A 13,989-nucleotide genomic window follows, 5' to 3' on the forward strand; every position below is an offset into this window, starting at 1 on the left:
TGCATTCATTAACATTTCATGGGAAGATATTTCCATTGTTGAGAATATGAAATTGAATATTTAGAATGCAGGAAAAATCATAGCACGATTATGATTATTTATCTACAGCATCCCATTTCTGCCCAGCAGTGTGCACCATGGATGTGACTTTTTCCTGAGTAATCGCTCAGTTTTGTTTTCCTGAGGCAGGGCCTCTCTGGGTTGCCCTGGCTGTCCTGGAACTCAGTGGGCTGGTGTTTCTTGAAAAGTGTATATTTTACTTTGTGTGTATGTGTGTGTGTGTGTTGATTTTAAATACCTTACCCTATACACCTAAATGGTGTTAAGCTCCCTTGTTCTCTGGAACAGCCTGTTAGGAGAATGCAGTCTTTGTCACAAAGGTGATGGATCCTCTGAGAACAGGAACGGTTTAACTCCCCCACCTCCCTCCTGTACCATACCTTTTCTTTCTCCTTCCTTTCTGGTCATGTTGGCCAGCCCTTCTAGCAAGAGGCTGCAGGAGTGTGAGAGTTGTAGCCTCTGCTGTCCCTGCCACCCTGGGAAATGTTCCCCGTGGGGGTCTTGGCAGATTCTTTCTAACAGCATATTCACCCAGGGCTTGTTAGGTGCTATAGCTTTTTGTTTTATTTACAATGACACAATCGCTTTGAATTTTCTCAAGTTTTTTTTTCCCCTGTGTCTACTGAGATGATTGTATGAGGTTTGTTTGTTTGTTTAGTCTGTTGATTTGGTGGATAATACTGATGGCTTTTCTGTTTATGTGTGTGTGCCATGGGCACACAGGCATGCGGCAGCCAAAGGTTCTTCCATTATAATTCTCCATCTATGTACTTTTTTATTCAGCAAGACAGGGTCTCACTGTGTAGTCCTGGCTGGCCTCAAACTCATCCACCTTATTATTTTTTTTAATTTCTTTTTAAATTTTTTAAAATTTAAATTGCATAAATGAAATTCGATTAAGATTTTAAAATCTATATAAATTCTATTCATTTTTATCCGTATGGGTGTTTGGCCTGTGTGTACATCTGTGCATCACATGCATGTCTGCTTCCTGTGAAGGCCAGAAGAGGGCGCCTGATTCCCCCGGGAAAGGAGATAGTTGTGAGCCACTGGGAATTGAACCTGGGGTTGGGGTTGTCTGGAAAAGCACCTCCAACCCCTGAGTCATCTCTCCAGCCCTCACCCACCTTATTTTTTGAGAGAGGGTCTCTCGCTGAACCCGGAACTGGCCAGCAAGCTCGTCCTGTTTCTGCCCAGCCAGAGCTGGAATTAAGAGTGTCTTCCAGCGCCCCTGGCTCTGACTTGGGTGCCGGGGACTGACCTCAGGTCCTCATGCTAGCGGTGAGCCCTTGGCTCCGCAGCGGTTCCCCAGCCTCCTGGTCCGTCCGTGTGAAAGCGGCTCTGCACTGTGACAGGAAACGGGTGGGGGGGGAGGGGGCGGGGACACAGGTTCAGTATCTCACTTGGAATCAAACCTCTGGTGCATCGCTGACCCGTTGCTGCCGGCGCAGACTTCGTGCACCGGGTAATATTCCACTAGCGCTGTTCGTGTTTTCATGCTCCAACGGTCCTCTCCCGGCCCGTGGGCGCACTTTTACTCTGGGTCTCACGACCACCCCACCCACCACACCCCGTGCCCTGCACTGTTCTTCGACACCAGGTTTCAGGACCTAGAATCGGAGGCTTCTGCAGGAACCCCAGAAAATCAGAACTCAAGATCTGTGTATGGGAGCCCTGTTGTGTCCCTGTCCCCAGGCCTCCCCCATCTGCGCCCTGGACGCAGACACGTGTGGAGATGTACATGGGAGGCAGTGTTTACAGGCGCGCACACACATGTACAAGCGTTCATCAGTGTCAACAACCCCTGACCTCAGTGCTGAATACGGGAGCCTCCCCTGACCTGGATGCCGAGAGACCTGGCCCTGTCGTCTGTGGTTATTAATGTGATCCAACCTCCCACAGACTCCACCCCTCTGAACTCTGCCATTCCCGCCCACTTCAGCCTCTCTCCTGGCCCAGTCCCATCTGGTGTGAATTGCTCTGGAAGCAGAGAGGGCAGAGGAGAGGATGAGACACCTCTGCGTCCCATCCGCCCAGGCTGCGCTCGGTGCTATCCACGGATGCCCGTGTCTGTGCTGTCGGATCCAGATCGCCGCCCTGGGGGGTGGGAGCCCTTGTTGTCTTTGGCTGTGCAGATGAAGAAACTGGAAGGTGGAGTGGAGAGATGGGTCAGTGGTTAGAGCTGCTCTCACAGAAGACCCTGGTTCAGTTTCCCAGCACCCACATGGTAGCTCATAGCCACCTGTAACTCGGGTTCCAGGGGGATCTGGTGCCCTCCTCTGGCCACCATGGGCACTACACACACGTATGCATAGACATGCATACATGCAGGGGAAACACCCACATTTTAAATTACTAAAAAAGAAGCTGGGGGGCTGGAGAGATGGCTCAGAGGTTGAGAGCACTGACTGCTCTTCCAGAGGTCCTGAGTTCAATTCCCAGCAACCGCATGGTGGCTCACAACCATCTGTAATGAGATCTGGCACCCCCTTCTCGCCTGCAGACAGAACACTGTATACACAATAAATAAATATTTAAAAAATAAAAAAGAAGCTGAGAGGAAAAGGGGCTTCCTTGCCCAGGACCTCACCGCTGTCGTGGTTAATGGCAGCATTAGCTCTGAAACCACCGTCAAACCATGAAGCAATGGGCCTGACTCCTCCCCAGCCCCACGAGAGCTCCTTAGTTTGGAGGACAGCAGGGTTCCATGTTTGACGAACCCTCGTTATGCTTTTAGAGGTTGTGTTGTGGTTCCAGGGTACAGTGCCTGCCAGGCTACTGGGAGGCCCTGGCTTCAAATGCCAGCCTGGCAAATCAACAAAACAAAAAACCCAACCCGCATTTTGTGAATTTGATGAGGAGAGCAACAGCTGAGCAATGCCTTCCCCTTTGCGTGGGGGACTGGGGGACTTAGGAGTCGCTTCTTCTGTTTATCCTGTCTCTACCCTGGGGTCCAGCTTCCGGGAAATTCACTGAACGAAGGTGTCAAAGATCAACAAGAAGGCAGGGACACATCCTACGAGAGCCCTGCTTCCATTCTGCTGACGCTCGGCCTGCAGAAATGCAGGGGGTGGGAGGAATTGTGGGAGGTCAGTGTATGCATAGACACCCCATTTGATGAGGAACCCTTCCTGGAGGCTTTGGCCTCCTGCCCTCCACAGTGTCCCTTGGGATCCGGGTGCCTCAGAACCAATTTGCAGAATCCACTGAAGAGGGTACAGTGGGAAGGGCAGCGGGCTGGAATCGAGGCCGAGAGCCTTGAGCCTGCCTGTGGGTGACGCGCACACGTACATGAACCCTTAGCTTCTGTGTATCTGTTTCGCCTCCCCTACTTCGTGGGGACATGGGGCTGGTGGCCAGAGATGATAGTGGTACCCTTGTTCTCCGTAAGCAGAGTAGCAACACCCTGTCTCACTAGTTTTCTGAGCCAGCATTTACCCCAGCAGCAGCAGCAGTAAGGAGAGCCCATCTCGGTGACTGCAGCAGTACCTTCAAAGGCTAAAAATAAAGCTGGGGATGAAAGGGCAGGCCTGGGATTCAGCACTCGGGAGGTTGTCTCAAGTGGGGGAGAAGCCAAACATCGGTATCAAGGGAAGGTGTCTAGTGGAAGAGAGAAGAGAAAGCAATACCCTCTGAGGCCCCTGGTGGAAGCTCAGAGGGCGGAGCCACGCTCCTGTTTGGAGTGTGTTCAGGAGTGGAGCCAAGCTCCCGTGAGGAGGTGTTCAGGGGCGGAGCCACGCTCCTGTGAGGAGTGTGTTCAAGGCATGCTTCCCAACCTCTGGCATCTGGCCAGCAGAGTAGAGCATCTTTCCAGGTCAAAGAACTCTGCTCAGGAGGGGACACAATTAAACCCTCTCCATACCACGGCAGCTCTCATTAATTCGTTCCCGTTCTTCCGTCTGTAGCCTAGCCCCGCAGCGGCCCCTCAAAGACCTTTTCCTATGGGGGCACGCCATCGCTTCAGACTGAGCATCATGGGAAGCCTGACTTCCTCGGATATCGATTTCCAGCCGAATACAGAGGAAGTTCCTGGGCAAGAGTCAGGTACGATGCATCTGGGGTTGTCCTGGCAACAGCTCAGCCAGTCCACCTTCCCTTCTGTGTGGGTGAGGCCGCTGGGCTCACGCCTGCCACCTAGTTTCCCTGCAGCCAGGAGGCCGATGACAAACATATGCTCAGCGGCAGTGGATAGCTTTATGGGGCGCTTACTGTGCTATGGCAGCCAGTCCTCACACCAACCCAGTGTGCAGATAAGGACCTGGAAATCCATTCAGTTGCTTATTTCAGAACCAATGAAGTCCCAGCACCTGACTGAGCATACGTTTGTCTAACTCAGACTTATAATACCAATATCCTCTGCAGGGAAAGGTCTTATTGACACACATATAATAATAGTCGTCATTTATTAAAAATCAAAGCTGGCGGGCTGGAGAGATGGCTCAGAGGTTAAGAACATTGCCTGCTCTTCCAAAGGTCCTGAGTTCAATTCCCAGCAACCACATGGTGGCTCACAACCATCTGTAATGGGGTCTGGTGCCCTCTTCTGGCTTGCAGGCATACATACATACAGAATATTGTATACATAATAAATAAATAAATAAATATTAAAAAAAATCAAAGCTGGCTTTGGAGTTGGACTATGGCTCTGTCCTTCTGTAAATCCAAGCATGTTATTAAAAGAAAAATTCAGAGTTTCTGTCTCATATCAGGAGACACCTGGTAGGGGACAGAAAGAAGAATAGGGACTATTCTGCTTTCAAAAAATTTGACTTCTCCCCATACCTGTTATTGTCTCTACGGTACCTTTCATTAAATAGATGTCTGTATGAATAGTGTGTAAGCTTTGCACAATGAACAATAAATTTTCCTGCAGTAATCTTTGAAGTCTCCAGGAAGAAGATGGGGCCCCACAACAGCGACTCCACCTGGTTGATATGATGTCATCATGCTGACAGCACCACTCTAAGATCAGGTTTTAGGTTGCAAACTGCTCAAGGTGATTCCAACTTAGTTAGCTGAGATGCTGCACCTTCTTACAACGTTCTAGCCAGAACTTCAACTAAGAACCTCAGAAAAACCCTACCAACTACTCAGAGACTATCTACAATTGTACCAGACAGTAATCTTCAAACTTAACCATCATTTTAGTTTTTACAGGATCCCATAGAAAGAACATTGACCCCCATGACAGCTGAAAGTAATTCTAGAAGATGACGTCCCCTCTCCCAACAAAATTTGTCCTCAGGGCTAGGGACATTATTAGGGGCTAGTTATAACTGGTATAGGATTGAGGTGGAAATGAAGTAAGTTCAGGGATCTCTTTTTTAAAAAAGGGGAGGAAGAATGGATGGGACAGGATAATAGGTAGATTAGTGTGAGCTTACACTAAAAATAATAGTAATAGTGAGAGTACTTGTGAGCTTAATTATAGAAAACTTCAATTGTTATAGATTCTTATATATTGACACAAATTCATATTTTATTTGTTATATTGAATATGCTCCTATTTCTGTCTACTATATCTGTACACCTATGCAAAGTTATTTTGTCATATGGTATACATGCATGTTTCTACCTCTGCTTAAGACACTTTGTATATTGATGCAATTTTAGGATGTATTTATCAGAGTGCATTATACATTTCTACCTTGGATCAAGATACTTATACATTGTTTACATTTTGAGGTCATTGTCCTCATTTGCTGCACATTTGTTTAAAGATTGTTTAATTTTTTTAAAATTAAGCCTTAGTCTTTAAACTATATAGGTATTTAAAATTACAGGTCAATAGTCATCCATGCTTATCATACTTATAGTTAGACTAATCAGGTTCTTTAGCTGCATAGAGATTGTATTCCGCATAGACAGGTAATCTTCAAACACTTCAAAGAGCTGTAAAATATGGCATTTAAATAATTTAGGATTCTTTTGACATGAGACACAATTGCTTCTGGCAGCACCAATCTATTCCCGGGAGAATGCTGAGACCAAAGATACTCCACTTGGAGCTTGTTTTCATCTTGGAAAAACTGGCCTTTGGGCAACGAACTGCCCCTGCCTTGACCACTGACAAAATGCACTCTTTCCAGACTAGATAAGCAGGAGACAAGTGATGCTGGATTCCCCTCCGTATGCTGTGAATACCTTTGATTAATAAAAAACCCTGGCTTGGCCTGATAGGGCAGAGCAGAGTTAGTCAGGGAGAACTTAACTGAATACTGGGAGACAGAGTCAAAGAGAAGCCATGGAGCCGCTGCCGGAGACAGACGTGCTGAAACTTTGCTGGGAGGCCACGCCCCCGTGGTGATGCACAGATTAATGGAGATGGGTTAAATTAAGATGTAAGAGTTAGCCAATGAGCAGCTAGAGCTAGTGAGCCAAGCAGTGATTTAAGTAATATAGTTTAATCTCCACAGTGCTTGGGAGCGAGAGGCAGGCAGATCTGTGAGTTCAAAGCTAGCCTGGTCTACATGATGAGTTCTAGGCCAGCTAGGGCTACATAGTGAGAACCTGTGTCAGAATAAATAATCACACACAACAGAAGATAGAACATGAGTCTCTGTGACCTAGTTTATAATTTCATTTCTTTTTCAATTTTTTTTGACTTTTTATTAAGCTTATGTGTGTCTATGGGCATAGGTCTCATGAGTGCAGTACTCATGGAGGCCAGAAGGCATTAGATCCCTTTAGCTGGAATTAGAGACAGGTGTAAACTGCCCTCTGGAAGAGCAGCAAGCATTTTTTTATTGTTTTTATTGAGCTATACATTTCTCTCCATTACCCTCCCTTCATCCCCCTCCCTTTCTACCCTCTCCCACGACAACCACACTCTCAATTTACTCAGGAGATCTTTTTCTCCTTCCTATGTAGATCCCTGTATGTCTCTCTCAGGATCCTCTTTGTTGTCTGGGTTCTCTGGGGTTGTGGATTGTAGGTTGGTTTTTCTTTGTTTTATGTCTAGAAGCCACTTATGAGTGAGTACATATTATATTTGCCTTTCTAGGTCAGGGTTACCTCACTCAATGTTTTCTCTAGATCCATCCATTTGCCTGCAAATTTCAAGATGTCTTTTTTTTAACCACTGTGTAGTACTTCATTGTGTAAATGTACCACATTTTCTTTATCCGTCCTGAGGTTGCAGGGCATCTAGCTTGCTTCCAGGTTCTGGCTATTAGAAATACTGTGAGCAGCAGCCTTGTTAACCTCTGCGCCATCTCCCCCATTCTTATTACTTTTAAGCTCAAGTGCCCCACAGTAAGGAGCCACCTTCCTTTCCGTGCGTGCGTCACTTGTAAGTTGCCGTCTTGCCCACTGCTAGAATGTGGCTCGATCTGTGGACCATCTTGAGTCAGTGAGGGTTGGCACCATGGCTAAGCCTGAGGACTTTGCCACTGGAAGGCTCGAGTTTCTGATTTTCAGTAGGTCCTGCGAGGGTGGGACCTTGATGACCACTCCCCTCAGAATGCAAAGATCAAGCCTTCGTGACTTTTGCTGTCTCTCCTGGTCTGTTGTTCCTACAGCACAGCCTCGCCCCCGGGAAGAAACCCAAATACAGTTTCTAGACCATGTCCAGCCCCTCAGCCCCGAGGAAGAGGCCCTGGTGGAAAGAGCGGCGTCCGAAGGGAGTGAGGAGGCAGACGACGAGAGTGCCCAACTGGTGGTTCTGGACCCAGACCACGTAAGGACATGTCCTTGGGTTTTGCTTTGGCCCTGTGTGGGGGAAAATCACCTGGGCCTTCTCTGCACCCACCCAGGCGTCCCGTGCTATCTGCCCTCTCAGGCTCTTTGCGCATCAGTTAGGCCTCCTACTTTGTCTTCCTGTGATAAACACCATGACCAAAAGCACCTGGGGAGGAACAGGTTTATTTCTGCTGCGAGTTATAGTTCAGGATGAAGGCAAGTCAGGGCAGGAACTCCAGGCAGGAATCAGGAGGCAAGGACTCAGCAGAGGCCTTGGAAGGGTGCTCCTTACAGGTTTGCTCACCGTGACTTGCTCAGTTTTCTCTCTTAAATATCCCAGAACCACCTGCCCAGGGGTGGCACCATCCACTGTGGGCTGGGCCCTCCCACATCAATCACTGATCAAGAAAATGTCCCCCAGGCTTGCCACAAGCCAGTCTAACGGTGGCATTTTCTCAACGAAGGTTCCCTCCTCTCAGCTGACTAGCTTTGTCAAACTGACAGAAAACGAGCCAGGACACCGCCCTCGACTCTGCTGGGTGTTTTGTTTGGTCTGTTTCATGTGTGTGTTTGTTTTTAAGGACTTGTTGTCCCCTGTGAGGAATCCGGACACTGTAGGACACTGAGCCAAATCTCTGGCCTCCAGCCATTTCTTTGTCCTGATGACGAAAAATGCATCTGGACTATGCAGGATGCTGGAGGGAGGCAGGGGTCGCATCTCTTCCCCCCCACCCCAAACTGTAGCCTTAACTGTGGCCGTCACACCAAGGGTCCTTGTCAGAGCCAGAGCCGCAGCACGGGAGAAAGGCAGATTTGATTTGCTACCCTGGGAGAGCTGTAGTGCTCCAGGGTGCTCAGAAGGAGCCCAGGGTGCACTGAGCAAATCCTCTGAGTCCCACTTGACACCCGTGTGATGGTTGCCACTTCTCATGAGTACTGTCCCCTGGTCAGTCTGGACGAACCCCCTCACTTCACCAGTACTTCCACCAAATCAGTGCAGTGTCTGGCACGGGCCATGAGATTCCCAGAATTTGTGGCTTCCACAGTAAGAGTCACGGTTGGGAAATCATCTCTGTCTGCCTATACAACCTCCACCCATCCACTCCCATCCCCACGGAGAGAGACAGAGCCAGTGCCAGCCAGCCACTGCTCACCCCCACCCCCGCCAGGCCGAGCACTGCTTGTGACATTGAGAGTGACTGTCCGCTGTGGTTTTCTGTTGTCTTAGCCCCTGATGATCAGATTCCAGGAGGCTCTGAAGAGCTACCTCAACCGGCAGATAGATAAAATGAAGCTGGACATCCAAGAGCTGGTGCGTATGGGTCCCTGTCTTCCTGTCTTCCTCCCAGCCCCGTGGGCACCCATGGGCCTGCCTCAATCCTTTTTCTTTCTCCGGTACAGGATGTGGCCACCAAGCAAGCCCGAGTCCAGAGGCAGGAGCTGGGCGTGAACCTCTATGGGGTCCAGCAGCACTTGGCCCGCCTGCAGATGCAGCTAGAGAAAAGTCATGACCGCCACTCTCTGGCCGCGAGTGAGAGGCGGCGGAGAGAAGAGGAGCTGCAGACCACCAGGGCCCTCTATAACAAGACCTGCATGACTGCCAACGAGGAACGGAGGAGGCGTAAGGCATCCCGTGAACCCGAGACTCAGGGCCATCCTTCCCATGGCTGTCCCCTAAGCGTGTGTTCGCACATTGTTGAGGATACCAGCGAGGCAATTCCACGTCTAGGAGGGGTCCCCACCTTTTTTTAGGAAAGGGGGGCCCAGCTGTGGCACAAAAGGCTGAGACTAACAGGGGTCATGTGTAGAGATTCCAAGCCAGAAGTGTGGAGGGGCCACAGAGGCCCAAAAGATGAGTCTAGAGGATGCAGAACAGGTGTGTGGAGCTCAGAGATGGGGGCACAAGAGGGATCAGGGCAAAACCCGCAGACAGCAGTAGCCAAAGGGTCTGGGGGACAGCTGAGCGGAAAACCAGGTCGCTTGGGATCACGTGAGATGTGCAGGGGTGGAGGGACGGCTGTGCATATCGTAAGCAGTGTCCCCACTGAAGGCACACACCACCCTCACCGAGCGGACAACAGAGGACACTGGAGACAGTGGGCAGTGACCCTCTCCCCGATGCCCAGATTTGTTCTCTATGTGTTTTGGTGTTTCCGACTTTCTTTATCCATTCTGTTACTGAAATGATAGCAGAAATGTTCCAAAAGCAAACGAGGAAAAGCAGGTGTTGCACTTGGTGTCTGTCCCAGCCATGTGTATTTTGAACGCTGGGAATGCGGGTGGGGACTCCAGGCTTCTGTCTGGATGCTTCTATTACATAATCCCACTGGGTCTCTGGTCATGAACAGTATTTTGTTTGTTTTGCTTTTTAATTTTTGGAGGCAGTGTGTCAGGTAGCCCAGACTGGCCTTGGATTTGTTATATAGGGTGACCTTGAACTTCTGACCCTCCTGCTTCCACCTCCCCTGTGCTGGTCTCACGTGCGTGTGCCACTGCATACAGTGCATGTGCAGTGCTGGAGATCACACCCGGGCCTTCATGCATACCGGGATCTGTCACACGATCCTGGGAAACAAGATGTCCGATGTGGAGGGCTAACGTATGTCTCGTGGAGCGCCATCTAATGGCTGAAGATCAGAGACGGGAGAGGACAGGAGGGAGGCACGCAGGCTCAAGTCGCTAATCCCTCACAGCCTGGGTGTCCCATCTGTCCCCAGCTCCCTGCACTGCGGCACTTGGGATCAGGCTTCCTGCAATGGTATTTTAGGGGACACCTTCAACCCACAGTGTTTATCGAGAACCCCTCCCTACTGACCTACTTACCTCCAAATCAAGAGAAAACAACAAAGGCAGAGTGTGGCATTGAAACCAAGGCCTCACTTGCCATCACTGTAGACACTGGCGCGTGCTGAAGGCACACATTGCCGGCCCAGCCCTGCCACACGTCTGCTGTGAGGCCCCATAGCCACAGAGCCAGGAGCATCATGCTGCCAGGCGTCCATCTGCCATGGCTCACAGTGTAGATGGCTTCTCTGCCTTGAAAAGCTCCCTGAAGGGCTGGGCCACCATCTCATCTCCCCGTTGATATAATAAAAGATTACACCAAGGGGCAAAGCGGAGGGAGCTGTGCAAGAATTCTGCCCTCTGTGTCTTTATGACCCAGGGTGTTCTCGTCACTTCCGTGAGCCAGCCAACAAAAGACAAACACCCCAGGAGACAAGCAAGCTCTGCGGAGACGGGTCCCGGGAAATTAAGCTATGAAACCAATTTATGTCCGCTAATTCTCAAAGGAACGAAAAGTTCGAAGAATAGCTGAGATACTGACTCTGGTCGCTCACCTGGCAAAGACAAGTGGATCTTGGCGTGCTTAGGGAAGCGTGTAACATACACCCTTGCTTGCTCAGGTGTGTGTGTGGGGGAGTAGCTTTCTTCAGCCACCTCGCTGAATCCCCGGATGAGGTTAGGTCTTCACCTCCTTGCAGGGTAGTCGGGGCTCCAATGCCCCCCTGTCTTCAGTGGTAGACGGAGTTTTCTCTCCATGTTCCCATGTGGTCATTCCTATGTCCTGATCTCCTCTTCAGAGAAGCGTAGGCCACCACAGTGGCCACGTTTAATCTTGACAGCCTCTGTAAAGACCTTGTGCTCAGAGGAAGCCACGTTCCAGGGTGCAGTCAGGCAGCACCTGCCCCCAGGTCAAGTGTGACCTGCCTCCACCTACCACTATCACTTCAAGGAATGAAGTGAGCCAGGCAAGCTCACTGCACAGAAACTGCCCCCAAAACAATCAGAGGGGAAAAAAAAGATGGGCAGGGGAGTGGGAAGCCCGTGAACATGAGCTCCTTCAAGTGGACAGAAGGTAGGGAGAACAGAAGAAAAAGATGTCACAGGTGAAACACTTCCACACCGTGCTGACAGCGGTGACTCCACGGGTCAGAGCCCAACTACCATGAAACTCTGAAAAGTGTGGTGAAGGAGGCTCTCGGCAGGCAACTGACTAAAACCTACAACAATAACAACAACAACAAAACCACCAGCTGCTAGAGAAAGCATGGAACTGAATCGCCCTGGAATGTTCCATCCCCGCCTGGTTCCCTGCTTCCTTCCTCCTCCCCGGGAGACCCTGCCTAGAGCCAGGGTGACGGGACGTTCTGTGTTCTACTTCAAGGCTTTCTTTTCTCTCGAGTAGACCCGTCTTCATTTGAACCGGCAGTGTTCTGTGCTAGCACACAAATCTGTCTGTCTCTCCATCCATTTTTAAAAATCATCTTATTTTCAAAAGATTGGTTTCTATTTTATGAGTATGGGTGGTTTGGTTTGGTTTTGAGACAGAGTCCTACTGCAGCCCTGGCTGACCTGGAACTCACTAGGTAGACCTGGACGGCCTCAGACTAGTGGAACTCTGCCTGCCTCTGCCTCCTAAGTGCGCTGCGCCCTGCCTTGGGTATGAGTGCTTTGCCTGCATGTATGTATGTATGTATGTATGTATGTGTGCCGTGCGCATACCTGGTGCCCATAGAAGTGAGAAAAGGGTATTGGGTTCCCTGAAACTGGGGTTACACGTAGTTGTGAGCTGCCATGTGGGTGCTGGAAACTGAACCCAGGCCCTCTGCAAGAGCAGTAAGTGCTCTTAACTGCTGATAATTTTATGTATTTGAAAGTGGTTATATGTGTATATATATATATATACATATATATATAGCTTTATTTGTTATGTATAATACAGTGTATGCCTGAAAGCCAGAACTAGCTCTTATAGATCTCATTACAGATGGTTGTGAGCCACCATGTGGTGGCTGGGAATTGAACTCGGGACCTCTGGAAGAATAGCCAGTGCTCTTAACCTCTGAGCCATCTCTCCAGCCCCATATATATGTGTGTGTGTGTGTGTGTGTGTGTGTGTGTGTGTGTGTGTGTGTGTGTGTGTATACATACATACATATATATATATATATAGTTTTTGTTTTTCGAGACAGGGTTTCTCTGTGGTTTTGGAGCCTGTCCTGGAACTAGCTCTTGTAGACCAGGCTGGGCTCGAACTCACAGAGATCCGCCTGTCTCTGCCTCCCGAGTCCCGAGTGCTGGGATTAAAGGCGTGCGCCACCACCGCCCGGCTTATATATATTTTTTAACCACTGGCATTTACTTGTTTGTTTTTGCGGTGCAGACGGGGGTGGCGTAGGGTGGGGGAGTGGGACCCAGGGCCATAAGCACACTAAGAAAGTGCTTTCCAGCACACTAACCCCCAGCCAGAGCAAACAACCATCACACAGTCCCCTGTGAGTTTCGCCGAGGAGACCCACAGGCACTGTGGCTTTGTAGCTGCCTCCCCCTGGCAGCCGCACCACCATGGGTCTGTCGGGGGGGGCTCAGTGGAGCTCACCCTCCTGCTGTGCTTGGGGGCCTCACTTCACCCTGGCAGGAACCCTGCGAGATGGGCACAAGGCCTTGGCCAACACAATTCTCTGAACGTGCTAGGAGGTGGGCATGTGGTGATCCATGGGTACAGAATGTGTATCAATACATAGACTTTCCTGAGACAGGGTCTCACTGTGTTACTCTGGCTGGCCTAGAACTTGTGACCCTCCTGCCTCTGCTTCCTGAGTGTTGGGATCGTAGACCACACCACAATGCCTGGCTGCTTCGTGTATTCTTGCTCCTTTGTGCCCTCCGATTGTATTAGGAGTTCTTTTGCAGCAGAGTGTAAGTCTTTGTGGTGTATAGGTCATACAGAGGCTGGGAAGACAGCTCCTGGGTGAGGTGCCCTCTGTTCAAGCCTGAGGGTCCGAGACAGGGTGCCAGCTACCCACCTAAGAGCCTTGGCACAGTGGTATCCACTACAGGAAGAGCCTCATGCTGCCAAATCAGTCAGCTCCAGATTCTGTGAGGAATCTTGTTAAACAATGAAGTGGGGACTGAGAGACGGCTTGGCAGTTAAGAGCACTGGCTGCTCTTGCAAAGGACCCAGGTTCAATTCCCAGTGCCCACGTGGCAGCTCACAGCCACCTGTGAATCCAGTTCTAGGAAATGTAGTGCCCTCTTCTGGCCTAGGAGGTCAGCAGGCATGTAGTGGTATACACATACAGAGAAAGACAGAGAGACAGAGAGATACATGCAAGCATAGCACTTATTTTATATACACATAAAATAAGAAGAAAAACCAGTAAGGTAGAGATGGCAGAGGAAGACAAATGGCCCCATCTCTAGCTTCTACACAGGTGAACATGTGGGTTCACACACACACACAGGCAG

General features: G+C 49.8%; 1 protein-coding gene across 3 annotated transcripts in view; it reads left to right on the plus strand.

Annotated features, from left to right (window-relative positions):
- Positions 1 to 13,989, plus strand: part of Ccdc40 (coiled-coil domain containing 40) — a 47,364-nt gene that overhangs the window by 6,096 nt on the left and 27,279 nt on the right. For all 3 annotated transcript variants that reach the window (XM_026780451.1, XM_013347649.2, XM_026780452.1), the window contains 4 exons: positions 3,966 to 4,104; positions 7,581 to 7,738; positions 8,969 to 9,052; positions 9,142 to 9,361. In XM_026780451.1, the coding sequence (XP_026636252.1) occupies positions 3,966 to 4,104; positions 7,581 to 7,738; positions 8,969 to 9,052; positions 9,142 to 9,361 (601 nt within the window). The remainder of the gene's footprint in view (positions 1 to 3,965; positions 4,105 to 7,580; positions 7,739 to 8,968; positions 9,053 to 9,141; positions 9,362 to 13,989) is intronic.

Source organism: Microtus ochrogaster, chromosome 7 (genome assembly GCF_000317375.1).
Source record: "Microtus ochrogaster isolate Prairie Vole_2 chromosome 7, MicOch1.0, whole genome shotgun sequence".
Lineage (NCBI taxonomy): Eukaryota > Metazoa > Chordata > Mammalia > Rodentia > Cricetidae > Microtus > Microtus ochrogaster.